At 59.3% G+C, this 15,163-nt stretch overlaps 1 protein-coding gene across 1 annotated transcript; it reads right to left on the reverse strand.

Annotated features, from left to right (window-relative positions):
• Positions 1-5,181: 5,181 nt before the first annotated feature.
• WRAP53 (WD repeat containing antisense to TP53) lies at positions 5,182-14,955 on the reverse strand (the record flags this gene model as incomplete). The annotated part of the gene is made up of 11 exons (XM_080636397.1): positions 5,182-6,084; positions 6,824-6,970; positions 7,089-7,192; positions 7,622-7,830; positions 8,290-8,422; positions 9,089-9,179; positions 10,967-11,055; positions 11,900-11,999; positions 13,723-13,821; positions 14,812-14,860; positions 14,934-14,955. 11 exons carry the CDS (start codon positions 14,953-14,955, stop codon positions 5,325-5,327), a joined length of 1,803 nt encoding a protein of 600 aa, XP_080492523.1. The 3' UTR covers positions 5,182-5,324.
• Positions 14,956-15,163: the final 208 nt, after the last annotated feature.

Raw genomic sequence — 15,163 nt, forward strand, 5'->3', positions numbered from 1 at the left:
CCACCGCGCCCCCCTCCCGCCGCCGAGGCCACGCCCCCCCCCGCCACGCCTCCCTCCCCCCCCCGGGCGCGCACGCGACGAGCGGGGGCGGGCGGGCGCCCCCTGGTGGTTGGGAGGAGCGGAGGGGGGTGGGATGGGGATGGGGTGGGATTGGGAATGGGAAGGGGATGGGATAGGGGGGTTCTATGCAATGGGATGGGATTGGGAATGGGAATGGGAATGGGAATGGGAATGGGAAGGGGGTGGGATAGGGGGGTTCTGTGCAATGGGATGGGATTGGGAATGGGACTGGGAATTGGGAATGGGAAGGGGATGGGATAGGGGGGTTCTATGCAATGGGATGGGATTGGGAATGGGAATGGGAATGGGAAGGGGGTGGGATAGGGGGGTTCTATGCAATGGGATGGGATTGGGAATGGGAATGGGAATGGGAATGGGAATGGGAAGGGGGTGGGATAGGGGGGTTCTGTGCAATGGGATGGGATTGGGAATGGGACTGGGAATTGGGAATGGGAAGGGGATGGGATAGGGGGGTTCTATGCAATGGGATGGGATTGGGAATGGGAATGGGAATGGGAAGGGGGTGGGATAGGGGGGTTCTATGCAATGGGATGGGATTGGGAATGGGAATGGGAATGGGAATGGGATTGGGAAGGGGATGGGATAGTGTGGGTTCTATGCAATGGGATGGGATTGGGGAGGGGAATGGGATTGGGAAGGGGATGGGATAGGGTGGGTTCTATGCAATGGGATGGGATTGGGAATGGGAATGGGATTGGGAATGGGAAGGGGATGGGATAGGGGGGTTCTGTGCAATGGGATGTGATGGGGAATGGGGATGGGATTGGGATTGGGAATGGGATGGGATAGGGGGGTTCTATGCAATGGGATGGGATTGGGAATGGGAATGGGAATGGGAATGGGATTGGGAAGGGGATGGGATAGGGTGGGTTCTATGCAATGGGATGGGATTGGGAATGGGGATGGGATTGGGATTGGGAATGGGATTGGGAATGGGAAGGCGATGGGATAGGGGGGTTCTGTGCAATGGGATGGGATTGGGAATGGGAATGGGATTGGGAATGGGACTGGGAATTGGGAATGAGATGGCGAATGGGATTGAGAATGAGGTTGGATTGGGAATGAGATGGGGAATGGGAAATTGCGGATGGAATTGGGGATGGGATGGGGATAGGAGGTGCAGAATGGGAAATGGGAATGGGATTGGATTGGATTGGGAATAGGCAACTGGAGTAGGGATGGGCATAGGATTGGGATGGGCTTGGGAATAGGGTGGAGAATGGGACCAAGACACTGCTGGTACAAGGTGACACTGGGAGCAGTATAGGGTGACACTGGGTGACACTGGGAGCAGTATAGGGTGACACCGGGTGACACTGAGAACATACAGGGTGACACTGGGTGACATTGGGACCAGAATAGGGTGACACTGGGTGACACTGGGTGACACTGGGTGACACTGGGAGCAGTATAGGGTGACAACAGATGACACTGGGTGACACTGGGACTAGTATACGGTGGCACTGGGACCCTGGTCCCGGTACAGGCTGTCATTGGGTGACACTGGGTGACCCTGGTCCCGGTACAGGCTGTCATTGGGTGACACTGGGTGACCCTGATCCCGGTACAGGCTGTCATTGGGTGACACTGGGTGACCCTGATCCCGGTACAGGCTGTCATTGGGTGACACTGGGTGACCCTGGTCCCGGTACAGGCTGTCATTGGGTGACACTGGGTGACCCTGATCCCGGTGAAGGCTGTCATTGGGTGACACTGGGTGACCCTGATCCCGGTACAGGCTGTCATTGGGTGACACTGGGTGACCCTGATCCCGGTAAAGGCTGTCATTGGGTGACACTGGGTGACCCTGATCCCGGTACAGGCTGTCATTGGGTGACACTGGGTGACCCTGGTCCCGGTACAGGCTGTCATTGGGTGACACTGGGTGACCCTGATCCCGGTAAAGGCTGTCATTGGGTGACACTGGGTGACCCTGATCCCGGTAAAGGCTGTCATTGGGTGACACTGGGTGACCCTGGTCCCGGTACAGGCTGTCATTGGGTGACACTGGGTGACCCTGATCCCGGTGAAGGCTGTCATTGGGTGACACTGGGTGACCCTGATCCCGGTACAGGCTGTCATTGGGTGACACTGGGTGACCCTGATCCCGGTAAAGGCTGTCATTGGGTGACACTGGGTGACCCTGATCCCGGTACAGGCTGTCATTGGGTGACACTGGGTGACCCTGATCCCGGTAAAGGCTGTCATTGGGTGACACTGGGTGACCCTGGTCCCGGTACAGGCTGTCATTGGGTGACACTGGGTGACCCTGGTCCCGGTAAAGGCTGTCATTGGGTGACACTGGGTGACCCTGATCCCGGTACAGGCTGTCATTGGGTGACACTGGGTGACCCTGATCCCGGTAAAGGCTGTCATTGGGTGACACTGGGTGACCCTGGTCCCGGTACAGCCCAGCGCTGGGATCGGCCGCTCCAATCCCGCCCCCCCACTCCAGCCAATAGCAGGCGCCGCAGCCGGGCTCCAGCCAATGAGAACGCAGCAGCGGGAGCAGGGACGGGGCACGGGGTGGGCGTGGCCAGAGCGAGCCCCGCCCCTCGGCGGCAGCGCGCGGGGCTGCACGTGCGCCCCGAAGCCCCGCCCACCCCCGCCCCTCCCAGCAACAACGGCGGAGCCGCGCGCCGATTGGCTGCTGCCCCGTGACGTCACGGCAGGGCGCGCCCGCCTGTTGCCATGGCAACAAGGGGGGGCGGGGGATGAGATGGGGGGGGGAGGCCTGAAAAAGGCGATTTTGGACCCAAAAAGGAGGGGAATGGAGCCAAGGATGAAGGTTTTGGGCCCAAAGGAAGGCTTAGACCCCGATAAGGAGGAGTTGAACTTAAAAAGGAGGGATTTGGACCCAAACGTGAGGAGTTGGTACCTAAAATGAGGGGGTTTGACCCAAAAGGAGGGCTTTGGTCCTAAAACCGGGGGTTTGGAGCCTAAAAGTGAGGTTTTCCCGCAAAGAAAAGAGGGCTTGAACCCCCAAGTGAGGGGTTTGTCCTCAAAATGAGAGGTTAGACCCAAGAAATGACGGTTTAGACCTCCAAAATGAGGGCTTTTGACCCCAAAAAGAGGCATTTTGACCCCAAAATGAGGAAGTTGGGGTGTAAAGTGCAGAAATGCAAGGGTTTAGCCCCCCCAAAAGGCGAGGTAAGACCCTAAAATGAGGGTTTGGGACCTAAACCCGTGCTCTAGACCCTCAAAGTGGGGCTTTTGAGGCAGTAAGTGGAGGTTTAGACCTAAAAAGAGGGGGTTTGGGCTCTAAAATGGGGGATTTGGACCCAAAAAGCGGTGTTTGGACCCAAAAAAGAGGGTTCAGATCCAAAAAAGTGGGGGTTTACCCTCAAAATGAGGTTTTGGGCCCTAAAACTGAGGGTTGAGAGGCGAAAAAGTGCATTTTTCTCCCCGAAAATGGGGTTTAGAGCCTAAAAATAAGGGTTTAGAGCGTTCAAATGGGGGGTTGAACCCTGAAAGTGAGGGTTTGGACCCAAAAGTGAGGGTTTGGAGCCTAAAAATGCACCTTTTTTACCCCCAAAATGAGGGTGCAGACCCTAAAAATCAGGTTTTGGAGCCAAAATCGAGGGGTTTGGACCCAAAAAATGGGGGGTTTGGACCCCAAAATGGGGGGTTTTGGCACTGACACGTGACCCACGGTGTGACATCGGGTGACACGTGCGCTCCATTCCGTGTATGACGTAGCGCGGCACGTGACACGGCACATGACGCCCGTGACACGTCTGACACACGTGACCTGTAACATGGGGCACACGTGCGGGTCGGGTCCTCCCCGCCGCCAGGGGGCGGAGCCTGAGAGGGGTGGGCGGGGCTCAGGGCGAGGGGCGGGGTTTAGAGGGGGGCGTGGCCTCCAGCCTCTCGCACGTGGGGCGGCCCCCATCGCCTTTTAAGGCCCCCACGTGGTGACGTCACACACACCCCCCCCCCGTTGCCATGGGGATGGGGGAAGCGGTGGGAAACAGCCCCGCCTCCCACGTGGGGGGGGGGGGCTCTTAAAGGGGCAATGGACCCCCTTTGGTGGGGTGTGGGGGGAGTGTATGGGGTGCATGTGGGGTGTATAGGGTGTATATGAGGTGTCTATGGGGTGTATGGGGGGTGTATGGGGTGTGTATATGGAGTGTACAGGGTGTATAAGGGGTGTACGGGGTGTACGGGGTGTATATGGGGTGTGTGGGGTGTATGGGGTGTATGGGGTGTATAAGGGGTGTATGTAGGGTGCATAACAGGTGTATATGAAGTGTATGGGGTGTATGAGGGGTGTGTATGGGGTCTGTGGGGTGTATGGGGTGTATAAGGGGTGTATGTAGGGTGTATAAGGGGTGTATATGGAGTGTATGTGGGGTGTGGGGGGTGTATATGGGGTGTGGGGGGTGTATATGAGGTGTACGGGGTGTATATGGGGTGTATGGGGGGTGTATGGGGTGTATGTGGGGTGTGTGGGGTGTATATGGGCTGTACAGGGTGTATATGGGGTGTATATGAGGTGTCTATGGGGTGTATGTGGGGTGTATATGGGGTGTACGGGGTGTATATGGGGTGTATGGGGGGTGTATGGGGTGTATGTGGGGTGTACATGAGGTGTCTATGGGGTGTATGTAGGGTGTATATGGGGTGTATGCGGTATATATGGGTGTATGTGGGGTGTCTATGGGGTGGAAGAGGTGTATATGGGGTGTATATGGGTTGTATAAGGGGTGTATGTGGGGTGTATATGGGGAGTATGGGGTGTATATGGGGTGCATGTGGGGTGCATGTGGGTATGGGGGGGTATGTGGGGTACAGCCCTGCCCCACAGCCCAAGTACAACCAATGACAAGCGATGGCAGTCACAATGCCTTTAATACAACCGGGGGGGGGGACACCCCGAAACCCCCCCAACACCACCCCAAACCCCATCTGTACCCAACAACACCCTAACGGCGACCCCCAACCACCGCCAATGCACTCCCCAACACAGGCCCTGACCCCCAACCCCCCCCGACCCTGTGACACCCCACATTAGCCCCCATGACACCCCTAAACCCCACCACCCCCCTTCAAAACGACCCCCCCCCAACACCCCACATCCTCCATCAGACCCATATGTGAGCCCCCCAAACCTCCCCTGGACCCACAAGCCCCTGAAAACCACCCTCAAACCTACCCCCGCCACAACCCACCAGCCCTCGGGGGTCCCTGTGGGGCTGTAGGTGACAGCGTCACCCACGGTGTCCCCATAGGGGTGACATTCAGTGTCCCGGGGGGGGCTGACACCCAGTGCACGTGGGGTGGTCAATGCTGGCGTCACAGTCGGTGTCCCCGGGGGGGTGACAGCCATCAGACACTGTCCTGGTGTCCTCAATGGGGTGACAATCGGTGTCCCCCATAGGGTGACAATCGGTGTCACAGTCGGTGCCCCCCATGGGGTGACAATGGGTGTCACAGTCAGTGCCCCCCATAGGGTGACAATGGGTGTCCTCAATAGGGTGACAATGGGTGTCTCCCATAGGGTGACAATCGGTGTCACAGTCAGTGCCCCCAGTAGGGTGACAATGGGTGTCCTCAATAGGGTGACAATGGGTGTCTCCCATAGGGTGACAACCGGTGTCACAGTCGGTGCCCCCCATAGGGTGACAATGGGTATCCTCAATAGGGTGACAATGGGTGTCCTCAATAGGGTGACAATGGGTGTCTCCCATAGGGTGACAACCGGTGTCACAGTCGGTGCCCCCCATAGGGTGACAATGGGTGTCCTCAATAGGGTGACAATGGGTGTCCTCAGTAGGGTGACAATGGGTGTCCCCCATCGGGTCCCACTCAGTGTCCATGGCCATACCCCAGCCGTTGTCCTCGGGGGGTTCCTGTCCCCACCACCACAGCTGGAGCCGATTGTCCCCCCCCGGGGGGGGCCCTTCCTCCTCCTCCTCCTCCTCCTCGTCACTGCCCCACGGCGCCGGGAACAGCCGCTGCCCCGAGGCCGTGGCCAACAATGGGAGCTCAGGGTGTAAACTGGGGGGGACGGGGGGTGCCACGGGTTGGGGTGACCCCAACAACCCCAGGGTTGAGGTGTAATGGGGGGGATTTAGGGTGTTGCGGGGGGCTATAGGGGTGTTACGGGGACCATTTAGGGTGTTATGGGGAGGATTGAGGGTGTTGTGAGGGGATTTAGGGTCTTTAGGGCACTATGGGGAGGATTTGGGGTGCTGGGGGGGCTATAGGGGTGTTGTGGGAGGGATTTAGGGTGTTGTAGGGACAAGTTAGGGTGTTGTGGGGGCCTATAGGGGTGTTGTGGGGGGGCTATAGGGGTGCTGTGGGAGGGATTTAGGGTGTTGTGGGGAGGATTTAGGGTGTTGTGGGGGCCTATAGGGGTGTTGTGGGAGGGATTTAGGGTGCTGTGGGGAGGATTTAGGGTGTTGTGGGGAGCATTTAGAGTGTTTAGGGCACTATGGGGAGGATTTAGGGTGTTGTGGGGGCCTATAGGGGTGTTGTGGGGGGCTATAGGGGTGCTGTGGGAGGGATTTAGGGTGTTGTGGGGAGGATTTAGGGTGTTGTGGGGGCCTATAGGGGTGTTGTGGGAGGGATTTAGGCTGTTGTGGAAGGGATTTAGGGTGTTGTAGGGACAACTCAGGGTGTTGTGGGGGGCTATAGGGGTGTTGTGGGAGGGATTTAGGGTGCTGTGGGGAGGCTTTGGGGTGTCGTGGGGGTGTTTGGCTGTACGGGGGGTGTTGTGCTGGGGTGCTGCTGTTACCTGGTGCCATTGATACAGTCGCGCAGGGCCCTGAACCGCAGCACTGGGGGGACCAGCGGGGGGTCCCCCGGCTCCGGGGGGGTCCCTACAGTGTCCCACAGGGTGACAAAGCCGCTGGTGTCACCGCTCACCAGGAACCGGCCCGTCCTATGGGGCGGGGGGGGGGGAACACACACACGCATAGGGGTCAATGGGGAGCCCTATAGGGGCTATAGAGAACTATGGGGGGGGGACCCACATTGGGGGGGGGGGGGGTGTCACATACGGGTCCAGGTCAAAGGTCACGCGCTGGTTGGTGGTCACGTGACGCTCCATGGCCAGCAGGGGGCGCTCCGGCAGCCGCAGGTCCCAGCAGAGGATGTGGGTGTCCTGGGGGCGGGGCTACGGTGAGGCCACGCCCCCCCATTGATAGGCACGGCCCAATCACAAGGCTTCACCCCTTTAAGCCCCTCCCACCACTGAACCCCATTGGCCACCCCAAAAGGCCCCACCTGTTTAAGACCCTCCCACCATTCAACCCCATTGGCAACCCCAAAAGGCCTCGCCCCATTAAGCCCCTCCCACCATTGAACCCCATTGGCCAGCCCAAAAGGCCACACCCCATTAAGCCCCTCCCACCCTAAGCCCCGCCCTGTAAACCCCTCCCACCAATCACACCCCTCCCCATTAAGCCCCTCCCACACCTAAACCCCGCCCCTTTTAACCCCTCCCACCTACACCCCCTCCACCAATCAAACCCCGCCCCTACAAGCCCCTCCCACCCAAGCCCCTCCCCCAATCAGAGCCCGCCCCCCCCACCTTGCGCCCCCCCGCGTAGAGCCGGGTCCCGTCGGGGCTGAAGCGCAGGTGGGTGGGGGCCGCGGGGAGGCGGGGCCACAGCGCCAAGGCCCCGCCCCCTTCCAGCGCGTACAGCCCCAGGCTCCGCCCATAGGAGCCGCAGGCGAACACCGGTTGGCTGGGGCTCGCCGCCAGGCAGCCAATCAGGCCCCGCTGGCCCTGACCGCCCTCTGGGATTGGGCGACGGGGGGGGGGGAAGAGCAGAGAACACGCCCACTTAGAGATGCGCCCTCTGGAGGCTCCGCCCCCTTAAGCTCCGCCCCTTTAAACCATGTCCCTTTAAGCCCCGCCCCTTTAAGCCCCGCCCCCTTTAAGCCCCTCCCCTTTAAGCTTTGCCCCTTTAAACCCGTCTCTTTTAAGCTCCGCCCCTTATGCTCCACCCCTTTAAGCCCCGCCCCCTTTAAGTTCTGCCCCTTAAATCCCCACTCCCTTTAAGCCCCGCCCCTTTAACCCATCCTCTTTAAGCCCCGCCCCTTTAAACCACTCCCCTTTAACCTCCACCCCTTTAAGCCCCGCCCTCTTTAACCCCCATCCCTTTAAGCCCCGCCCCTTTAACCCCCATCCCTTTAAACCCGTCCCCTTTAAGCCCCGCCCCCTTTGGCCCCGCCCCCTTTGGCCCCGCCCCTCACGCCGCAGCGCCCTCTCCTGGTGGCTCCGCCCCGGGCGCTCCGTTGGGAAGATCCGGACGGAGCCGTCGCAGCCCCCGAGGAGCCGGGAACCATCGGGGGTGAAGGTCAGGGAGTGCGGGGCCACCGGCTCCTCCTGCCCCATAGAGACCCATGGAGACCCATAGGGACCCATAGGGACCCCATAGGGACCCATGGAGACCCCATAGAGACCCATAGAGACCCATAGGGACCCCATAGAGACCCATAGAGACCCATAGGGACCCATAGAGACCCATAGAGACCCATAGGGACCCATAGGGACCCATAGAGACCCATGGAGACCCATAGAGACCCATAGGGACCCATAGAGACCCATGGAGACCCATAGGGACCCAGAGGGACCCATAGAGACCCCATAGAGACCCCATAGAGACCCATAGAGACCCCATAGAGACCCATGGGAACCCCATAGAGACCCCATAGAAACCCATAGAGACCCACAGAGACCCACAGAGACACCATAGAGATCCATAGGGACCCATAGAAACCCATAGAGACCCATAGAGACCCATAGAGACCCACAGTGACCCATAGACATGGGTGGGGGAGCTCGGGGGTCACTATGGGGCACTGGGGGTTCGCTATGGGGCCCTATAGGGTCCCTATGGGTCTCTATGGGGTTTCTATGGGTCGCTATGGGGCTCTATGGGGTTTCTATGGGTCGCTATGGGGTTTCTATGGGGCTCTATGGGGTTTCTATGGGTCGCTATGGGGCTCTATGGGGTTTCTATGGGTCGCTATGGGGCTCTATGGGGCTCACCAGGTGGTTGTAGGCGCGGAAGGAGCCCCTTAGGGTCCCATCGAAGGCGTCCCAGAGGTGAACGGGGTTGTCCCGGCTGCTGGAGGCCACCCTGCCCAGTACAGACCAGTATGGACCAGTATGGACCAGTACAGACCAGTATGGACCAGTACGGACCAGTATGGACCATTATGGACCAGTACGGACCAGTACAGACCAGTATGGACCAGTATGGATTAGTATGGACCAGTACAGATCAGTATGGACCAGTATGAATCAGTATGGATTAGTATGTAACAGTACAGACCAGTATGGACCAGTATGGACCAGTATGGATTAGTATGGACCAGTACAGACCAGTACAGACCAGTATGGACCAGTATGGATTAGTATGGACCAGTACAGACCAGTACAGACCAGTATGGACCAGTATGGATTAGTATGGACCAGTACAGACCAGTACAGACCAGTATGGACCAGTATGGATTAGTATGGACCAGTACAGACCAGTATGGAGTAGTACGGACCCACATGACCCCCATTGCCCCCATTGCCCTCCATTGCCCCCATTACCCCCATTGCCCCCATTACCCCCATTGCCCCCATTACCCCCATTGCCCCCCATTACCCCCATTGCCCCCCATTGCCCCCATTACCCCATTACCCCCATTACCCCCATTGCCCCCATTGCCCCCATGGCCCCCATTACCCCCATTACCCCCATTGCCCCCATTGCCCCCATTACCCCCATTGCCCCCATTACCCCCATTACCCCATTACCCCCATTACCCCCATTACCCCCATTGCCCCCCATTACCCCATTACCCCCATTACCCCATTACCCCCATTACCCCCATTGCCCCCCATTGCCCCCATTACCCCCATTACCCCCATTGCCCCCATTGCCCCCATTACCCCCATTACCCCCATTACCCCCATTGCCCCCATTACCCCCATTACCCCATTACCCCCATTGCCCCCATTGCCCCCATTACCCCATTACCCCCATTACCCCCATTGCCCCCATTACCCCCATTGCCCCCATTACCCCCATTGCCCCCATTACCCCATTACCCCCATTGCCCCCATTGCCCCCCATTACCCCCATTGCCCCCATTGCCCCCATTGCCCCCATTACCCCCATTGCCCCCATTACCCCCATTGCCCCCATGGCCCCCATTACCCCATTACCCCCATTACCCCCATTGCCCCCATTGCCCCCCATTACCCCCATTGCCCCCATTGCCCCCCATTGCCCCCATTGCCCCCATTGCCCCCATTACACCCATTACCCCATTACCCCCATTGCCCCCATTGCCCCCATTACCCCCATTACCCCATTGCCCCCATTACCCCCATTGCCCCCATTACCCCCATTACCCCCATTGCCCCCATTGCCCCCATTACCCCCATTGCCCCCCATTGCCCCCATTACCCCCATTGCCCCCATTACCCCATTACCCCCATTACCCCCATTGCCCCCATTACCCCCATTACCCCCATTACCCCATTGCCCCCATTACCCCCATTGCCCCCCATTACCCCATTACCCCCATTACCCCCATTGCCCCCATTGCCCCCCATTGCCCCCATTACCCCCATTGCCCCCCATTGCCCCCATTACCCCCATTGCCCCCATTACCCCATTACCCCCATTACCCCCATTGCCCCCATTACCCCATTACCCCCATTGCCCCCATTACCCCCATTGCCCCCATTGCCCCATTACCCCCATTACCCCCATTACCCTCATTGCCCCCATTACCCCATTGCCCCCATTACCCCATTACCCCATTACCCCATTACCCTCATTGCCCCCATTACCCCATTGCCCCCATTACCCCATTACCCCCATTGCCCCATTACCCCCATTACCCCCCATTACCCCCCAGCACCCACAGGCAGGTCTGGGGCTCTCTGGAGTCCATGAGTGGGAACCAGGCGTAGTCATAGATGGTGTCACCCTCGGGCACCCGCAGCGCCGGCTCCTGCACCCACACAGGGCTGAGCGCACAGGGACCCATAGGGACCATAGGGACCCATAGAGACCCCATAGGGACCCATAGAGACCCCATAGGGACCCATAGAGACCCCATAGAGACCCCATAGAGACCCATAGAGACCGATAGAGACACATAGGGACCCATAGGGACCATAGGGACCCATAGGGACCCATAGAGACCCCATAGAGACCCCATAGAGACCGATAGAGACACATAGGGACCCATAGGGACCATAGGGACCCATAGGGACCCATAGAGACCCCATAGAGACCCCATAGAGACCCATAGAGACACATAGGGACCCATAGGGACCATAGGGACCCATAGGGACCCATAGAGTCCCCATAGAGACCCCAATGCACCCCATAGCAGCCCCACAGAGCCCATAGGGACCCCATAGAGACCCCAATGCACCCCATAGGAGCCCCATAGAGCCCATAGGAACCCCATAGAGACCCCAATACACCCCATAGCAGCCCCATAGAGCCCATAGGAACCACATAGAGACCCCAATGCACCCCATAGCAGCCCCATAGAGCCCATAGGAACCCCATAGGGACCCCAATACACCCCATAGGAGCCCCATAGAGCCCATAGGAACCCCATAGGGACCCCAATACACCCCATAGGAGCCCCATAGAGCCCATAGGGACCCCATAGAGACCGCAAAACACCCCGTAGGAGCCCCATAGAGCCCATAGGAGCCCCATAGAGCCCCCATAGAGACCCAATACACCCCATAGGAGCCCCATAGGAGCACCATAAAGCCCCCATAGAGACCCCAGTGCACCCATAGGAGCCCCATAGAGCCCATAGACCCATTACCCACCAGCTGGGGGAGGGGCTGCCCCACAGGGGGGGGTGGGAGGTCGAACAGGCGCAGGGTGTTGTCAGCGCTGCAGCTCAGCACGCAGGAGCCATCGGGGGCCCTGGGGGCACCCCATAGCGACCCATAGAGCCCATAGGGACCCATAGAGCCCATAGGGACCCTTAGAGCCCATAGCGACCCATAGAGCCCATAGAGACCCATAGAGCCCATAGCGACCCATAGAGCCCATAGCGACCCATAGAGCCCATAGGGACCCATAGAGCCATAGGAGACCCATAGAGACCATAGAGACCGCATAGAGACCATAGAGACCCATAGAGCCTATAGAGACCCATAGAGCCCATAGGGACACATAGAGCCCATAGCGACCCATAGATCCCATAGAGACCCATAGAGCCCATAGCAACCCATAGACCCCATAGAGACCCATAGAGCCCATAGAGACCCATAGAGACCATTAGGGACCCATAGACCCATAGAGACCATAGCGACCCATAGACCCTATAGCGACCCATAGAGCCCATAGAGACCCATAGAGCCCATAGAGACCCACAGAGACCATAGCGACCCATAGACCCCATAGGGACCCATAGACCCCGTAGAGACCCATAGACCTCATAGGGACCCATAGAGCCCATAGGGACCCATAGACCCCCCCAGAGCCCTATTACACCTATGGGAGCTCTATTATCCCATAGGACCCGTAGACCCCATAGGGTCCTATCACCCCATAGGGCCTCATGACACCCCCATAGGGCCTTATTACACCCCTACGGGAGCCATATTAACCCATAGAGACCCATATATCCCTATAGAGCCCTATTACACTCATAGGGGCCCCATATGCCCTTATAGGCACCCCACTTACCCCTATAGAGCACAATTACCCCCATAGACACATATAAGACCGCTACAGGGACCCCAAATACCCCTATAGAGCCCTATAACACCCCTATGAGACCCCTAATACCCTTATAGGGACCCCCGTTACCCCCATAGAGCTTTACTACCCTCTATGGGAGCCCTAATACCCCCTATAGAGACCCCAAAAACCCCCATAGAGCCCCAGTAAGCTCTATGGACCCCTAATACCCCCTATAGGGACCCCAAGTACCCCATAGGGACCCATACTGCTGCCCTAGGGAGCCCAAATAACCCCATAGGGACCCATAATACTCCCCATGGAGCCCAAATACCCCCTATGGGAGGCCAATTACCCCATAGGGACCCTAAATACCTCTATGGGACCCTAAATACCCCCATAGGGACCCCAAATACCCCCTATGGGAGCCCAATTACCCCATAGGGACCCTAAATACCCCTATGGGACCCTAAATACCCCCGTAGGGACCCCAAATACCCCCTGTGGGAGCCCAATTACCCCATAGGGACCCTAAATACCCCTATGGGACCCTAAATACCCCCGTAGGGACCCCAAATACCCCCTGTGGGAGCCCAATTACCCCATAGGGACCCTAAATACCCCCTTTGGACCCCAATTACCCCCATAGAGACCCCAATTACCCCCAGTGGGACCCCCCCTCCCCCCCCCCCCATGGCCTCTCCCACCCCTCCCCCCCCCCCTCCCCCCAAAGGGACCCAGCGTCTGCGGGTGGGGGAGGGGTCAGAGGAGGGTGGGGGCGGGGTCAATCGGGGTGGGGGAGGGGCGGGGCTGGGGGGAGGCTCTGGGTGGGGGAGGGGGGGGAGGAGAGGAGGGGGGAGGGGGGGGGGGGAGGTGCCCGGGTGGGGGAGGGGCGGGGGAAGGGTGGGGGCGGGGTCAGTCGCGGAGGGGGAGGGGCGGGGGTGGGGGAGGGGCCGCTCACCAGGTGCAGCCCCGCAGGAAGTTGTGGGGCCGGAGCCGGAACTCGTCCTGAGCCCCCCCCACGGGGCGGGGGGGGCGGCCCAGAGCGAGGGGGGGGAGGCTGGGGGGGGGGCAGAGGGGTCAGGGACCCATAGGGACCCATAGGGACCCCATAGAGACCCATAGAGCCCCATAGAGCCCCATAGAGCCCCATAGAGATCCATAGAGACCCATAGAGACCCATAGAGACCCCATAGAGACCCATAGGGACCCATAGGGACCCCATAGAGCCCCATAGAGCCCCATAGAGATCCATAGAGACCCATAGAGCCCCATAGAGACCCCATAGAGACCCATAGGGACCCATAGGGACCCCATAGGGACCCATAGAGACCCATAGAGACCCCATAGAGACCCATAGAGCCCCATAGAGATCCATAGAGACCCATAGAGCCCCATAGAGACCCATAGAGACCCATAGAGACCCCATAGAGACCCCCAATACCCCCAGAGACCCCATAGAGACCCTATACACCCTATAGAGACCCCAATACAACCTATAGAGACCCCATATACACCCTATAGAGGCCCCATAGACCCCCATAGACACCCCATACACCCCATAGAGACCCCCAATGCCCCCATCGAGACCCCATAGCAACCCCATATCCACCCCATAGAGACCCCATACCCCCCCCCAGGACCCCCAGAGACCCCCATGGAGACCCCAAATACCCCATAGAAACCCCATATACCCCTATAGAGACCCCATAGAAGCCCATAGAAACCCCATAGACACCCAGAGACCTCCAATACCCCCATAGAGACCCCATAGGGACCCATAGGGACCCCTACAAACCTCATACACCCCATAGGAACCCCATGTACACCCCATAGAGACCCTATATACACCCCATAGAGACCCCATACACCCCATAGAGACCCCATACACCCCCATAGAAACCCCATATACCCCCATAGAGACCCCATAGATCCCCATAGAGACCCCATAGAGACCCCCAATACCCCTATAGAGACCTCATAGCAACCCCATATCCACCCCATAGACCCCCCATAGACCCCATAGGGACCCCATACCCCCCCCCCTCACCCCATTGGCTGCTCCGCTGCGGCGTGGGTGGTCTCAGAGGGGGGCGGGGCTAAGGGGGGGGAGGAGCGGGGTCAGCGCGGGGTCAGGTCAGGTCCGTCCCCCCCCCCCCCCCCCATGCGCACCTCGCTCCATGGGCGCCGCCATGACAGCGCTGGCCACGCCCCTTCCCGGCGTGCACCGCGCGGGAGGGCGGGAAGAGGGGGCGTGGCCGCGGCGGGGAGGTGGCGCGAAACCGGCGGTTTCCCGCCACTGGGGGCAATGGCGGGTAATGGGGCAATGGGGGGTAATGGGGCAATGGGGGGTAATGGGGCAATGGGGGGCCTCCTCCTGCCCCATAGAGCCCTGAACCGCC

This window comes from Psittacula echo (assembly GCF_963264785.1).
Source record: "Psittacula echo genome assembly, chromosome: 32".
NCBI classification, from domain to species: domain Eukaryota; kingdom Metazoa; phylum Chordata; class Aves; order Psittaciformes; family Psittacidae; genus Psittacula; species Psittacula echo.